This window comes from Rhineura floridana, chromosome 2, assembly GCF_030035675.1.
Source record: "Rhineura floridana isolate rRhiFlo1 chromosome 2, rRhiFlo1.hap2, whole genome shotgun sequence".
In the NCBI taxonomy this organism is placed as follows: Eukaryota; Metazoa; Chordata; class Lepidosauria; order Squamata; family Rhineuridae; genus Rhineura; species Rhineura floridana.
This window is the reverse complement of record NC_084481.1, coordinates 29,734,871-29,751,447: the sequence shown is the minus strand read 5'-3', so window position 1 is coordinate 29,751,447 and position 16,577 is coordinate 29,734,871. Positions and strand designations below refer to the sequence as shown.

Sequence of the window (16,577 nt, the reverse complement as noted above, 5' to 3'; positions counted from 1 at the left end):
AGGGCGGGGAGAATGTGTACGAGCACTGGCATCCTTTGGCGGCTCGGGCGTCCGCCTCTTCTGCAAGCTTCTTTTGCTTACGCGAAATAAGGTTATCTCCGAGTAAGCACGTATGGAATCGGGCTGCAAATGTTGGTGTCTGTGACCTGTCCCCAGTGGTGGTGGTTATCTTTAAAATATTTCAGCGGAATGTACTGTACGTGTTTACTTTCTGAGAATAATCCTATAAAGTGATCCGCATGAAATTGCTGCGAGTAAGCCGTTTGAGAATAGTAGCTCAGCTCCTCTCTCGCCCCTTCTTTTAACAAAAGCCTTTCTATAGACTGGAATAAACTGTGTTCGGGATTTTGAACTGAAGACATGCATATAATGTAACATTCTGTAGTTGCTTTAGTTATATAGTTAACTCTTGCCTACATAGTTCTAACTCATCGAGGAGTAAATCGCATGTTAAAAATTTACGTGTGAGTTGGAGGAGTGGGATAAGCTTTTTGCATACTGAAGCAGTTAGTAAATATTTTAAAGAGTGCAAGATAGGTATATAGCTTCTATTGCAAGTTCTTTAGCTTCACTGGTGCTCAAACGCTGTGAAACTGCAGATGGCTATGATGGTGAGAAGGGCTTAAATAACTGGAAGAAACTAAGGCAAGCATGGAGTCCCACCAACATATGGAGGGCTCCCAAGTTCCCCAACTCTGATCATCCCTGACCTTCGGCCGTGTTGGCTGAGGCTGATGGGAATTGGAGTCTGGAAAAACTCACATCATCTGGAAAGCCACAGAGTCCCCATTCCTGAACTAAGGGGATAAGGGAGCAAATGGGAGCAGTGCCTCTTCCCTGCCCTGTAGGGTGTTTTCATAGCTGCTGCTGTTCAGTTCGTTCCTGCTGCTGTAGATTGCCGGAAGGAGAGGGCGGATTCGTGTATGTGTGGGTGGTGCGTGGATGATTCCCAGAGAAATCCAGAGCAAAAAAGGGTGAGGGCGTAGGAGGAAAGTACTGAAACATCCTTGTATTGTCTTTGCTTAAAAGTTTGGGAGCTGGACTACATTTCAAACGCTTACTATGTTTGGAGTACAATCCAAATTTTACTATGTTTTCTCTTCAGTTGTTTAGTGATTGGGTTTGCAGCTCAATACATTAATGACTTTGAACTTTTTAAGTGTTGGGAAGTTTAATTTGCTATAGATTTTTGAAAAGATATAAAGACTTTTTTTTTTTACAATAATTTTTATTCAAATTTTCATAAAACATACAAAACAAAATCATAAAACATTCAAAGACAAAAAACAAAACAAAAATGATTAAACAAAAAAATAAGATGTTGACTTCCCATTTGCCGCAGATCAAATCAGTTATAGGTCGACAATATATAACAATCCTGTCTCTTAAATTATATTATAAAATCACTTTCCTCCAGTAGTTATCTTAATTAATCATCAAATCTCATAAACATTACTTTATTCTTTCCACAAAAAGTCAAAGAGAGGTTTCAATTCTTTAAGAAATATATCTATCAATTTTTCTCCAAATAAACATGTCGATTAATCCATCTCGTTAATAATAATAATAATAATCTTATTGTCATAACCATAGTCCAAATAAACATATCGATTAATCCATCTCATCAAAATCTGTTAGGTCCAATAATTTCAATAGCCATTATTCCATTATCCCTATTAATTCCATCTTCAATAGTCCTGTTAAGTCCAGTAATTTCAGTGTCCAATCTTCCATTATCAGTATTCCATAATAATCTTGCTGTCATAGCCATAGTCATATAATAAGAGTCTGATGGGAATTTCCTCTATCCCAAATATTTTCTTGCCATCCATTCTGAATAAGTTGCTGAAATATTGTTGTAAAGTCATATCTCTGTTCTTCTTTTTTACAAAATGCACTGGCTCATCTCTTGAGAGTTTTTCCATTGTCACATGGCTGCAGTTAATTCCATAGATTTTCTCTATATCAAGCTCCATCACGTCATTCCAGTCCAGAAGATTATCCAAGCCATTGATAACTTTATCTCTAATATCTTCATTAATTTCTTCAGAGATAACGTTAAATTCCAAACAGTAGATTTTATTTCTAATATCCATAAACTCCAGATCTTTTTCCAATTCCACAGTTGTTCCAATCTCCAAGGCTTGTGTCTTCCCTTTATTTTTTCTTTTCTCATCTCTGATCTCATTCTCCTCTCTCACAGGATCCCCTATTTCTTTAAGCTCCTGCGTCATTTTGCTCAGTTCAATTTTCAGCTCCTTACTGCCCTGTCGCAGGGTTTGTTTCGTTATCTCAATCTCATCCATTATTTTCTGAAACATAATTACTTCCAGATTCTCAGCCACTTTCTTGATTGCCATTTTTAAAACCACCAAAACAAAACAAAACAAAAATAAAGAAGAACCACTTCTTATTTCAGCAACAATTGGGCTAATATTCCAGGCTTGATGACATCACAGTATAAACAGAGCAGCCTGCCTTATCTCTCTATGTTCAAGAATACAAAACAAATTTAGTTCCCAGCATCAAAACAGTTAGTGGCGTCGTGAAGAAGCAGATTCGTCAAAATAAAATAGACCAAAAAGAGAATAGTCCCAGACAATATAATGTTCCTCGGAATAGAAATCCCTCTTCTGTTTATATCTTTAGAATGCACTTCCAGGACAGCTTTTTGCAATAGAAACAGAGATAAGCTGTTAATTTCGTGAATAACAGAGAAGAGTTATAGCTCACCCAGAAGTTCTTTAAACCTGATTCATTTGACAAATCTCTTTTTGCTGCAACAATTTAAACCAAGTTAAAAAAAAAAGAAAGAAGGGTGCTTGCCTGTTAGTCCGTTTTCTCTTTGAAGAAAAGATAAACGTATCGCATTAATCAGATAGAGCTTGTTCGGAAGTCCGTCCGGCATTGCTGGCTGGACCTTTTCTCATAAATTAATGAAATCCAGTCCTCCCAACAAAAACAGGCTTTTGAGGTTGATCTCTACGTTTCTCCCTGCTCGGGAGAAATTTCATCAGTCAAAAAAAAAATGTTCTGACTGATTTATATCTGAATAAGCTTCTTTTGAGGCGGGAGCCCGTCTCAAAAGCAGGCACAAGCGAAGTCACCCTTCCCGGAAGATATAAAGACTTTTGAGAGAAAGAGGGGTGGTCAATGTTACTCATACACACTTGTCTTCACAATTGTCTGCCCTTTGGCAAATACCTTGTAACTGCTTCATTTGGCTGCATAAGGTAACATGCAAAGATATATTCCCATGCATGTAGAAATATACCATGTGTTCTTGCACAGGCACACCCTAATTGTAAACCAAAGTCAACTTAATATTTTTGAATATGAGGATTCCGATTCTTTTCCCCCGAAACAAAAAAGATGGAAAAACATTGTAGGGTTTTGAAAGTGTAGAAGATCTTATTTATTTTAATCGGTACGTGAGTAGAGAAGTCTGTTTTTTATATTCCCACCATGTTCTATATTAGAAACTACGTAAAGACGTCAAACAAATTGTATAATTATTTTATTCTATATTTGTTTCTTCTAGCCCCTGATGAAGGCTGTATATTGTTAGCCGAAACGCGTTGGGCTTTTTACAAGATCTTTTTAAAAATACACGCTCCTCATTAAACTTTTGGTATTTTCCTACCTACGTTTTTCTTTTGTCATTCTGGGGCACCCCCCCATTCATTCTTTCTTTGTAAGGGAACTGATAATTTAGCTGCTGCCCTAAAAAAAGTGAGGTGTTGAAGTGTGATCACCCATATTCTGCTACCAAAATATAATATTAAAAAGGTGGTGGATTGTTAAAACAAAGTATCATGAATTAGTGATGGAGCATCCCTAATAAATCATCAGTAGATCTTAAATGCCTTTTTTGGTGGTGGTGGGGCAGAACTGATTCTATAGTTTAAAAGAAGTGGTTTTCCTTCTGCTGTTCAGTTTGCTAGATTAGGGGAACTATACTGTATAGATGTCTGTTTGAGAAAGTACTGTTATTGGGGATATATTGTTAGTGCCCTAGTCCAAATTTTGGAAAGAAGTCCCACTGATTTTAATGCTTTTTACTTCAAAGGAAACAGTGTACAAGTACCTATCATATAAGGACACAACTTCTATTGAAGTAGCAGGGACCTTACACCAGGGGAAACAAGTTTAGCATCAAGATGCTGATGATACATTTGTTTGTTTAAAACCCCATTTGCTAAAAAAAGAAAGAAGGAAATAGCCTTCATACTGGAATTCTGGACTATAGAAAGTTGTGGAAAGCCTTTTAAAATATGCAGTCAAGTGTTGTGGAAAGTATATAGTGATTATATCATCTGTACAAATATTTATTCAGTGATTTTAAAGAAATCTTTTGGAGGCTGTAGAACAGAGATGGGCAGATTCCAGGCTTGCACAATCTAGTTTGGTTTTTTTCCTAGAACCCCTGAGGTCCATCAACCAGCGCCAGGTTCAAAAGCCAGACATTTAGAGTAAAAGAATTCTGAGTCCAGGAATTTGTTTTTGAGTACCAGAACTGTAAATGAGATCACAGTTCTTCTACACAAAACCATCTCCTGATGTCTTCTCTTCCCACCCCTAGATTTCAGCAGCATAATGGGTTGTGGGGGGAATCAATTTGTTGTTTCCATTTTGTTAATAATTGGGAGTCAGAAATCCCCTGCCAACCTACTTCAAATTACCCAGAGATCTGTTAGTAGAATGTCAGAATATGATCTGCTCTAGAATGTCAGAAATGTTTTTTTGGAATGTTCTCTTTTGTTTTCCTAAAGGTGAAAGGTCTAAACATGCACCCAGATAAGAACAAATGGCAGTGGGAATAATATTTGATGTTGCCTTCACCCCACCCCATGCCATGCGCCATGCTCTTTATATAGGCATTCATCTATACCTATAGAATCTCACTGACTCTGGATTGTGAGGGCTGCCATTGCATTGGCAGGCTTCATGATTCGGCTTTTGGATTTGCTTTCTCTCTTTTGTGGTGGGACCAGGAAGCAATTACTGACACTTGAAACCTTAAAGATGCCCTAAAAAACCTTCACTTACCAACTCTTAAATTACTCTTCTGTTGTTTTACATATCTGAAGATAAGCATGAGCTAGAGTGCTTGCTATTAGATCATGTTTGTTTGCTTTCATTCCTTGCAATTTAACTTTCACTAAGAGTGTGTATGCGCACGTGTGTGTGTGTGTGTGTGTGTGTGAGAGAGAGAGAGAGAGAAGGGGGTTAAAGAATGAGAAGTGTGTGTGTGTGTGTGTGAGAGAGAGAGAGAGAGAGAGAGAGAGAACTTGGCAAATTAAAATGGAAGTGAAGGATTAGTAAGTCAACTGACATCTGTGCAAACATGGAGGAAAATATAAAAGTAGTTCTCTTCATCTTGTGTCATTTCCTTTCCTCTTGGGCATTTGTGCTACAGATGAATATAAGGAAAAACTGGTCGAAGTCTCATCGGCAAACACTCAAATAACGCATGTATTTTGCTCCTGAAACACAATAAGGCTTGCTGTTTCATTTCAGCCTTAATTACGGGAAGAAGGGGGTTGTGAGGGGACAGAGAGTGCCTTAAAAGGTGAAAATAGGGTCTTTGCTATTTCCTTTCTGTGCAACATGCCCATCGATTGAATGTGAAATTTTGATTGCTCTGTTTCGTACAGCATCTCTTTAGACAAATACTTGTTCATAGTCACATTTGCTACCAAAGTAGCCTGTGGACAGCCTGGGAAATAACTGGTTAATGCACATTCAGCCCACCCTTCCAGCCCACGCCAAGACTTCTTCTCTGTACTACTTCGCCCACATGCACAACATTGCAGCAGAAACGCCTCCTCTCTGTAACCTTCACAGAAACCTGCAAGAACCTTCAATTCCCATCATCTGCTTTGGGTAGAAATTTATACTTTTAAAGTTGATCATCTCAAGATGCTTATTTGAATAGAAATATTGGGAAGATTTCTGGTCCGTTCTTCATTTGACGGTTAGACAACTACTGATCGCGCTGCTTAGCATTTATATAGCTCTCTCTCAAAGGCTGTTCTTCTACTGCGTCTCATATGATACCTATTGTAATTGTTAATAATGACCTTGTATGATGGGTTAGAACAAATTGCTTTGCGACGCAATTCTAACCCGTGTCTACTCAGCAGTATGTTCTATTTAATTCACCGGGCTTAATCCAAGGTAGTTGAGGTTAGGATTGAAGACTTAGTAACACCATAATTCTGTGCTTTTGTTATTGAAGATACAAGCTGTGGTGGTGCCCATGGCTTGCTTCTTCTCCTACCCCCCCCCCAATCCCCTGCAGAAAAATATTTTTCAGGTGTTAGTAATCAGCCTCAGATACTTACTTATTTTATTTAGGGGATTTCGACTCTGCTCTGAAGTTCAGGTGCTATCTACTTTGCAGACCAGCAAGCATAAAACTGAATGTAAATACAGTAACAAAAACAAGCACTCATATTTTTTTTTAAAAAAACAGGAAAAGGCAGAAGTTGCAAATAGAAGACAAGCAGCTAGGGAAAATGGTGCATAAAACTGGATATAAAAGGTGCCTAGTATGTTTTCCAATCTAGCTGGCCCCACTTAAGAAAACTACATATTGAAAACATATTGAAAAGTTGTTCCCTCTCCCGCTTTCCCCCTGGTATCACCATTGTTACCAGAAGATTTTATGTCTTTCAGAGTTAAGTACACTCTGCCTGATGATTCAGTGAGAAGATAAACATGTGTACACCAGAGTTTGTGGATCGGTTTTCGTATCACCAGCTTTGGCTTCAAATGCTTAAAGTTTAAGCTTCTTGTGGGAATTTAAATAGAAGCTTGGGGCAGGGTGTGTGTATAGCTGCTGAAAGGGAAATTGTTGAATAGCAGGTCGTTCACACATGCATGTAAATCATTTGATTGTGAATGACTCAACCTGCACTGCACTATAGATGATGCCAAAAATTTGATCTGTGTTGTTTGATCTGTAATGCCGAGATAATTGCAACAAAGAAAATGCATATTGTGAATCATCCTTTAGTACAGGGGGGCTATTTGCATGTAGCCACTTCCCTCCCTCCTGCAAATCGGGGATGGAATGGTGAAAATCTGGAGTTCTATTTGGTACAACGTGGTATGTGAGTGCCACACCCTGAAGTTTGGGATTCAGAGCAGTTATTGTGCAGCTGCTTAGTCATATAAATTTGACCTTCTGCTGATATTGGTGGTTCAGAGTGGAGCAGAGCTTGATGATCACCCTATCCTTTGAAAGTTGTAATATGCCTGTATAAAGAAGTTTGCCAGATTGGATTGGGGAGAAAAAAGTGAGAGAGAAACTATAGGCATTCAGTGAACGAAAGCGGGTTATAAACTGGCAAATAAATAAATATTGCTTGAGTTAGATAGCACTACTACGCTGGGGGCACCTCCCATTGGGTTTCTACACTGCTGTTCCTTTCCCCCTTCCCTCCCATCTTGCATTGTTTGCTCAACTGAATGATGTGGCCTTTTCCTCTCCTACCCTCCTTGCACCTCAGGTTTCCTTTGCTGTCTGTCTTGCATCCTCACTTCTCAGTCACCTTCCAGATTCAGTGGTTCTCTTGGTGTTTATGAGTAGAAGATTACCAGTTGGCTTTGGTGGTGGGAATGGAGTGGTATGAAATGAAATATACATTTAAAAAAATCTAATAGTGTAGGAGTGCAGAACCTGGGAGGGGGGCTCAAAGGCCTGTCTGTGGCCCATGGAACTATACTCAGGCCACACCCCTTACTGGCCCTGCTTTATACCCTGAATGTTTTTAGCCTGGCTGGAATGTGTCGTTGAATCCTGATAATGCTTCTTGCTTGCCTGGATGGAGAATAGAGAGGAGTTATACTGCACAAAGGACAAATTTGTATTTTTTGGTCCACCCACTTCTGCCTCTGGCCCTGTCCACCAGTGAAGAAGAAGAAGGTGGCCTTTAGGCTGAAAAAGATTCTTCACTTCTTAAAGTTAAGAGTGTTGCATTCTGCCTGGCACATGCTGGGATGTTAACAGCACAATTCTATCCATGTTTGCTCAGAAGTAAGACATACTGATTGCAGCTGGACATTTCCAAATAAATATTCTGAAGATTGCAGAGTAAATCCCATTGAATTCAATAAGCATGTAATATATGATCAATCCATTCTCAGCAAACTTCCTATTTCTTACCTCCTGGATTAAAAAGCAGAGAAATTCACTGTAATATGCAAAAAAACTTTGCGGTTTCAGAATGTATATATAGCTAAAAGATATTTCTATCACACTTTAAAAAGCAGGGAAATTGGGCAGCTATAGTGAATGCACAAGGGGAGCAGGAGACCTGACCTTCTGTCTGAGATATTGTACTGCCCTACACAGTTGTCAAAATGCAAACACAATGTGGGTTGGTCTTTCACAGTCCAATCCACCTCTGTGTAGCTTGGAAGAATTTGGTAACATGTGCTTCTGAGCATATGGTGAGTGGTCGCAACACCTGCAATCAGGCCAAATAATAGAAAGAAGACATGTGCTGTGCTGAACTTGTTTTAGCAGGGAAGAAGCAACATTATTAAGACAGTTGATATAGTGCAGATGGTCACTTTAAATATGTCTGATTTACTTTGCAATTTTAGTGAAGTTTCCTATAGGAAATCATTTTCTTTTGTTTCTATTTCTGTGAATATGTGAAGTACAGCAACACTTTGCAAAATTTACACTAAAAAAACTCCAAACATAATTGTGGAGTAATGGCACTGACTATTTTGCAGAATACTCTCCAATGGACATCAGGAGTGTCTCAGTTTGCACAAGATAAAACAGTGGGAGGTGAAATATATTCTAGCAAAATTCTAGGTGTGCTCTATGTTTTTAATTGACAGTGCCCACCTTGCTTTAAATGAAGAGGTTTAAACTTAGCAGGCTGAAAACATGCATCGTCTTTTTTCCAACAGCTAGAGTCATTGCTGAAGTAGCAACATATTGTAATCAGTCTGATTTTACATTAAACTGCATTTTCAGATTCAACTGTTAATGCACCCAGAATAGAAATAGAACATAACCTCCAATTTGAAACACAAAAGGCTGTCTTCACCATCATATGACATTGACCATTAAAAACTTTGAAATTAATAAAAATAAATTTGACACAGATTTCTAGGATGAATAATGAGGGAAATAAAATTTCCTAGGTTAGATTCTCTGTAGAAACAGTAGTAACACAGGAAAGAAGCAAAGTAAGAAGAACACCAACAAACATACAAAAATGTAATTCTCCATCTTTGGAGATGGCAGGTGTTGCCGTCACTCACCATATGCTCAGAGGCACATGTTACCAAATTCTTCCAAACTACACAGGAAGTGGATTAGACTGTGAAAGATTTTCCCAAATTGTGTTCGCATTTTGAGAAATTTGCAGGGCAGTACAATATCTCAGACAGGAGGTCAGGTCTCCTGCTCCCCTGGTGCATTTGCTATAGCTGCCCAATTTCCCTGCTTTTTAAAGTTTGATAGAAATATCTGTGGGCTGTAGGTACGTTCTTAAACTGCAAGTTTTTTTGTCTATTAGTGAATTATTTTTTGGAATTTCCTCACCTTTTTATTCTACAGCAGACACATGTAGTCTCCCACTCAAATTTAAACCAAAGCTGTCCCTAGCCACATCCACACCAGACATTTATTCCACTTTAAACAGTCACTGCTCGTTTGTGAAGAGTAAAGAGAGTTGTTAGGAAACGCCCTATTCCCCTCACAGAGCTTCAGTTCCCAGAAGAGGGGCTGATTGTTAAACCACACTTGAACTCTGTCAGGGGAATAGGAGTTGTTCAGGTTTAGCACAATAATAGTTTGGGGCATGATGGAGTCAGACTTAGGTTGCAATCCTATACCCACTTAGCTGGGAGTAAGTAAGACTGACTGAGTAGACATATATAAAATTGCACTGCCCACCAATTTTAAAAGTACCATTGTTTTCAGCAGGAAAGTTGAGCATATGTTTTTCTCTCACTGCAGTAAATTTCATTTAAAATAGATATACTCTGCTTTTTTAGACACCTAAGGCAGCTGGAGGAGATGTAATAATTTGCAGAATACAGAATAATTTTCTTTATTTTACTTTTTAAAAGATGTTTTTAGATGTGTCTTTGTGTGTTGGCCACCTTGGTCTCCTTTGGGAGGAGGGAGTGGAATATACATTTAATAAATAAATATAGTGTTGATGATTTCTTCTGTTTTTATTGTTTTTTGCCTGCTCCTCATAAACTGGCACAACCAACGAGATGACAGGTTCCTTACGCTTCAGCAGCTTGTTGGTCAATTTGTAACAGGTTAAAAAAGTAGATTCAATTTGGACAAACTAAACATCATATGTTCTATTTTCCCAAAGTAACAAACAAATAACATTTTTCTTCTTTTCTATATAAAATTACTAATTTATGTAGCAGCAATTAATTCTCCACCACCATCCCCATTCCTAATTTCCATTTTAAAAGGGTATCTAATGAGCTCTGGATTTCTTGTGGGGGTAAATTATATCTTTATTGCAGAACTACTTTGTTGCCACCTTGATGTAAAATTGGAAATATTAATAAATTCCACATAATGTAGTCTGTTAAGATTTGACTTAACCAGATATGAAGTGTAGCATTTATAATGATGCTGTTACTATATCAATTATGAGCTAGAAATGGGCTTAATTTAACTTGTTCATGTCTTTTTAATTGAATGTATTAGTTTCATTCCTATTTTCTCGCTTGTGTGGCTTTCATACCTCTGTTGGAATTTTCAGAAACTAAGAGTTTCACTGGAGCTTGTTTTAATTAGCTTACAGATACATTCTTAGGTTAAAAATGTTCAGGATTAACTATTTTACTTATATTCTGTGCTGTTCTCAGAATGCTTTCTGTTAATTTTAAAGCCAGAGTTCATAAGCAGCAGGACTACTTTTTTGTGTGTGCAGGAATTAACCAGTGCCCTTCATGCTTTCATAAGTGAGTGGAGCAACAGATGTAAACTTTGCCTTTGTGTAGCTGATGCTGCCTACACACTCTTACTCACCCCTCTCTGTCCTTGATAAAGTCAAGCAAGAGGCATTATCCAAGTTGAAGGACACATTCCAGCCAGGCAAAAACACTCGGGGTGAAGCAGGGCCAGTGAGGGGTATGGCCTGCAGATGCTTCTGAGGACCAGATAGAGAGACCTGGAGGGCCGCATTCAGCCCCCCAGCCTGAGGTTCTCCACCCCTAGTTTAAATTGTTAAACAATTAATGGAATAGCCCTTCAGTATTTGAAGTGATTCAGTAATTGATAATTATCACAGAGGATCTCATTTAAGCAAGTTAGTATTATCCTTTAACATTTTTCTTCCTTTTTTTGAACTTCTACAAATTTGAGTATTTAATTTTTTTACTCTCATCTTTGCTTTCTTAGTTCATTTTTTTAAAATTCTCAATGCATTCTCTTTGGAAGGCAACAATGTTTTCAAAGAGCAACGAGTAGAAGAGATATGACAGATTGCTCAGTTCCATGGGTGAATGTGGAATGGCACAAATCTGAGCCATGAGTGAAACAGTAGGGGCACGGCTGTTGTTTCTGTCCTTTAAGCAATTGTGTACAGACAGTCGCTTTCTTGAGATAATATTTGCATGTCAGCAAGGATTCCCCTCCCCTTCATGACATGTTATTTATTTATTTATTTTTATTTCATTAAACTTATAGACCGCCCCATAGCCGAAGCTCTCTGGGCGGTTCACAAGACAAGAAATATCAAAAATACAATAAACGTATAACAATATAAACACATTAAAAGTTTAAAATATTAAAAATATTCAGTTGAACCTCTGGTGCTGGATTGGCTAGGTCAGAGATGGGGAGCTTGTGGCCCTCTGGATGTTATTGGACTCAATCTCTCATCATTCCCAGCTAGCATGGCCAGTGATCAGCAAAGATGGAAGCTGTAATCCAGCAACATCTGAAGGGCCATGGCTTCCCCATCCTTGGGCTGGATTCTTTAGTAGAGGTATGGGGAAAGTCACTCCTGCTGCTTCTGAGAAGTGATATCTGCATGTAGCCTTTATTTTCATCAGGAAAAACTTTGCCATGAGCAATGAATGGGCAAAGATCTCTGGCTTCCAGCCTCCCTGGGCTCCTGCTGGGAGGAAGGGCGGGATGTAAATCAAATAATAAAGTGATCTCCTTTTTCCAGTAGGAATGGCCTCAATAGAACATACATGCCATAATTGCTGGTATCACTTCTAAAGCTTCATCTTGTTCTTCTCGCACCTCCTCTCTGAAAGGGCTACTGTGTTTTTCTACCTCACAATTGGGGAACTGAGATAGTGACTTGCCCAACTCCATCTAGTGTGTTGATCATTTTGAGCAGGCCATTGAACCAGATCCTATCCCAATACTCACTTTGCTGTACCATACAAGGCCCCATAACTTGTGCAATTGTTTGCCAGTCAACTTCTCCCTCCATCAAAACCAAACACATTTTGAAAGAGCAATGGGTGTTGGAAAACGTGTCCGGAAATGGACATTCATTTTGTTCCCTCTTTTTTTTTTTTTTTTGCAGGGTGTTCCTTCCACAATGGCAACAGCGTTACCCAGAACCCTTGGAGAATTGCAGCTTTATCGAATATTGCAGAAAGCCAATCTCTTACTCTACTTTGATGCCTTCATTCAGCAGGGAGGGGACGATGTACAGCAGTTGTGCGAGGCAGGCGAAGAGGAATTTCTTGAGATCATGGCCCTTGTTGGCATGGCTAGCAAACCTCTTCATGTCCGAAGACTGCAAAAAGCTTTGAGAGACTGGGTCACAAATCCAAGCCTTTTTAACCAGCCTCTTACTTCCTTACCGGTCAGTAGCATTCCAATATATAAGTTACCGGAAGGATCTCCAGCTTGGTTGGGAATATCTTGCAATAGTTATGAAAGGAATAATAATACCCGGGAGCCTCACTTGAAGATTCCAAAATGTGCCGCCACCACTTGCATTCAGAGTGTGGGTGCAGGCAAGTCTGACGGGGTGGGAAACTTACCTCTGCAGAGCAGCAACGAGCCAAGACTATGGCAAGGACACCACACTACAGAGAGTGAACACAGCCTTTCGCCAGCTGATGTTGACTCTCCAGCCTCACCAAAGGAAAACACAGAAACCTTGGATGCAGCGGCAGCTCTGTCGGTTACCGAGTGTGTCGAGCGCATGGTTCCCACCCTCCCCAAAAGTGACTTGAATGAAGTGAAAGAACTGCTGAAAATAAATAAAAAGCTGGCCAAGATGGTGGGTCACATCTTTGAGATGAGCGATGAGGACCCTCACAAAGAGGAAGAGATTAGGAAGTACAGCGCAATATATGGCAGATTTGACTCAAAAAGGAAAGATGGCAAACATCTCACTCTCCATGAGGTAAAATAATACCAGCAAGAAATCCTTTTTCCCTGTTTCTTTTCAGTCTCCTCAGAAGTCCCCCACCCCACCCTTAGAGATCACAATTCTGTTAGGGGAAGTTCAGTACAACCCTATCTTGTCAGGCCATTAAGAATTTTTAAGGCAGGGAGGCCTTTTAAAAGAATATTTGTACATGAGTGTATTTTAAAAAGATGCATCTAGTATGCAAGTCCTGAGGTGTCTTTCTGAAGAACAAGTTACATAACTAAACTTAAATTCGAAAGTTACTGTTTTTGTTTATTTTATAAAATTATTTATGTGTTGCCTTTTGACTCAAATAGAGCTCCCAAGGGAACTTTCAGTTTAAAAATGTTAGGTTAAAAATAATATGACAAACAGGAAGAGTGGGAGGAGGGGATTCATCTTTAAAAACAAAGTGGAATTAATGGATTTTTATCTAACGAAGTTATACTTGGGGTAGACTTAGTGATATAAATGAACTTGCATTAATTATGACTAGGGTTGCCAGGTCAGAAGCATCTCAAACCCTGAGATTTCAGGGGTGAGCCCTAGTGATGTCATGGGGCAGGCCTGAGTGATGTCATGGGGGCGGGCCCGAGTGGTGTCATTAAGCATGATACATTAAGCATCAACCACAGTTGCTTGGAGCATACAATTCCAACAGAAACATTTCTCTGATTGGAAATTAAGACAGAAATATTGGCTAAAAGATGGGGCCTGGGTAGGGAACATTTAATCTAGCCTACTTGCTTTCGGCAAGAAGGGTTTTAGTGCCCTCAGTCACCAGGCCAATCACCAAAAGGCCATTGTAGGAAGAAAGGAGCCTAGTGTTGTGGAGATGTTAGATGGGAGCACTCAGGAGTAAAGTTGGATACCCCTGAAGGTTGCAATTCTAAACACACTTACTAAGGGACTAAGCCCCATAGAACTCAATAGGACTTACTTCTCAGTAGATATGGTTTGGATTGTGTTGGTAAAGCTTAACCAAGGATCCTCTGCAAAGATATCCAAATCCAAGCAGGGTTGGCAACCCCCTGCCTGGAATGCCCTTTTAAAATGGCTACTCCAAACGTCTTTACAGATTTGATCCTTCACTTCAGAAAGAGGTTTGAGAAAAGAGTAAGACGATTCTCTACCCTTTTCTGTCTACCCTGGGGCCGCTATAAACTCACTTTGACAGCCTACCCAATTCCAGGGAGTAATAATTGACAGAGAGAAAACACACATGGTTTGGTCTACCTTCACAGGCAGCAGCTTGGGAACAACAACAGTTGAAGCATGCTTCCCAGTACGTGAATTCTCTTATACCACTATTGGGCAAGAAACAAACTGTCATGCAAGCAACAAGGTGCATCATCAGTGGGTTTAAGGGGGTTAAGCTGTGCATATGTAACCACTGTTGTTGCTTTTATGGATGCAAGGGAGTTAGGTTAAAGGTAAATGAAATGCAAATAGAAAAGAAAAACAGAACACAATGATGCTTTCCTAAATGCAATACCATACCAACTGCAACAAAATTCCTATGAGTAAGGAAGAAAACTCAGCATCCCACAACCAGTCAGGATTCCTAACCAAAACTACAAAAATCCTGGCAGCCAGTCAGCCAAGGTCACAGAAATCCCCATGCAGCACAACCTGACCTGCGGGCTGCAGTTAATGCAGAATGCTGTGGCACGATTGCTGACATGAGTGAGACCCTGTCAGCACATAACACTTTTGCTCTGAAATCTGCACTAGTTGCCGATTTGCTACCAGGCCAAGTTCAGGTTGTGCTTTCCATGTTACAGGTGTGACATAGTACTTGTTCATTTCAAAACACTGCCCCTCTTCAACAGCCTAGGAAAATTTAAAATTGTTTAACTCCTGCACACAAGAGAGAGAAAAACTGAAAGCAATATACTTACTCAATTGATGAGATTTTCAGAAAAGCAGGAAAAAACAACCATTTTCTGGCATCACAGTGGGGTCTAGGCACTGCCTGGAGGTCAACAAATTACAACCCTGACTTCACTTGTTGGCTATAAACCTGAAAGGGCAAGGTTAGAGCAGCCAGCTAAGAGATCATTTCACAGGAGTTGCGGGTGAGGCGCAGCTGATGTTTTGGTGTATATCTCGGGAACCAGACCACCTAGATACTTAATTTTTTAAAAAATGAAAGCTGAGAGTCTGAAAATTAAGGTGACTGACCCAGAGAGGACCTCCAAAATCTGGAGTCCCCAGCCAAAAACCAGATACCTGGCAACCCTATGACTTTTATTATTACATTTAATAAGCTAGACCAAAAGAAATGTTTGCTCATGTACAAAGAACTACATGAGCCTTACAATTAATCTTGATCACAGTCCAAACAGAGAACTGTTGTATCTCTTAAGGCAGAGAAATAACAGACTGTAGATTGAATGCTTGGTCTCTGAATTTTACAAGGAATGTGACTGGTCGTTCACTTCAAGAGTATCTCTATATAAAAATGCATGTGACTGTAGTTTTTAAATACAGATTCAAATGACAACTACACTATCAAATTGCCATGTCTGTTTGGGTACTGATGAATAGTACTATAGTTGCATAAAGGTACATGTAAGACTATAAGCAAATGCTGTACCGGCATTTCTTTATTTAACAATTGTTACCAAATTTTATTCTTCTTTGCAACTTGGGAGAAAGTTTTTGAATTGTACCACAAGATTAATTTAAACCTATTGTGTAAATGTTTGCTTGTGTGCTATATTCTTTAAAAAAAAAGAAAAAGAGCTACTGAATTAGTAGGGATTTTTGGCTTGCCTCTGTTTTATCTTGAGATAAATGAATGTCTAAACAGCGCTGTGGTCATATTAGGGATGCAGTTTTTTGTACAGCAAAATGCACTGTGATCTAAGACCCTAATCTAATGGTATGTGATTAAAACATTTTCCTTCCTGTATAAAGAAGGTACAGAACTTGTGTTCAGAGCCATGCTTTTCTTAGGCTAAAATAAGACTTTGATATTTGGAACACTTTTTTTTTTAAGACCATGATCTTTTATAGACTATAGTCTACTTTGTCAGACATTGCAATGGACTGAACAGAAACAAACTCATATGGGTGGCTGCTTGGATTGTGAGAGGAATCTTGGTGGAATTTTCATCTGGTGCTGCATTTTTGTTTCTTCCATGAAGTTTTAAAGTAAAAGTAGAATCCATGGTTTCTGTT

At 39.2% G+C, this 16,577-nt stretch overlaps 1 protein-coding gene across 2 annotated transcripts in view; it reads left to right on the top strand.

Annotated features, from left to right (window-relative positions):
* NAB1 (NGFI-A binding protein 1) overlaps nt 1-16,577 on the top strand; it is a 55,344-nt gene that overhangs the window by 1,150 nt on the left and 37,617 nt on the right. For both annotated transcript variants that reach the window (XM_061608205.1, XM_061608204.1), the window contains exon 2: nt 12,552-13,385. In XM_061608205.1, the coding sequence (XP_061464189.1) occupies nt 12,567-13,385 (819 nt within the window). In that variant the 5' untranslated portion in view covers nt 12,552-12,566. The remainder of the gene's footprint in view (nt 1-12,551; nt 13,386-16,577) is intronic.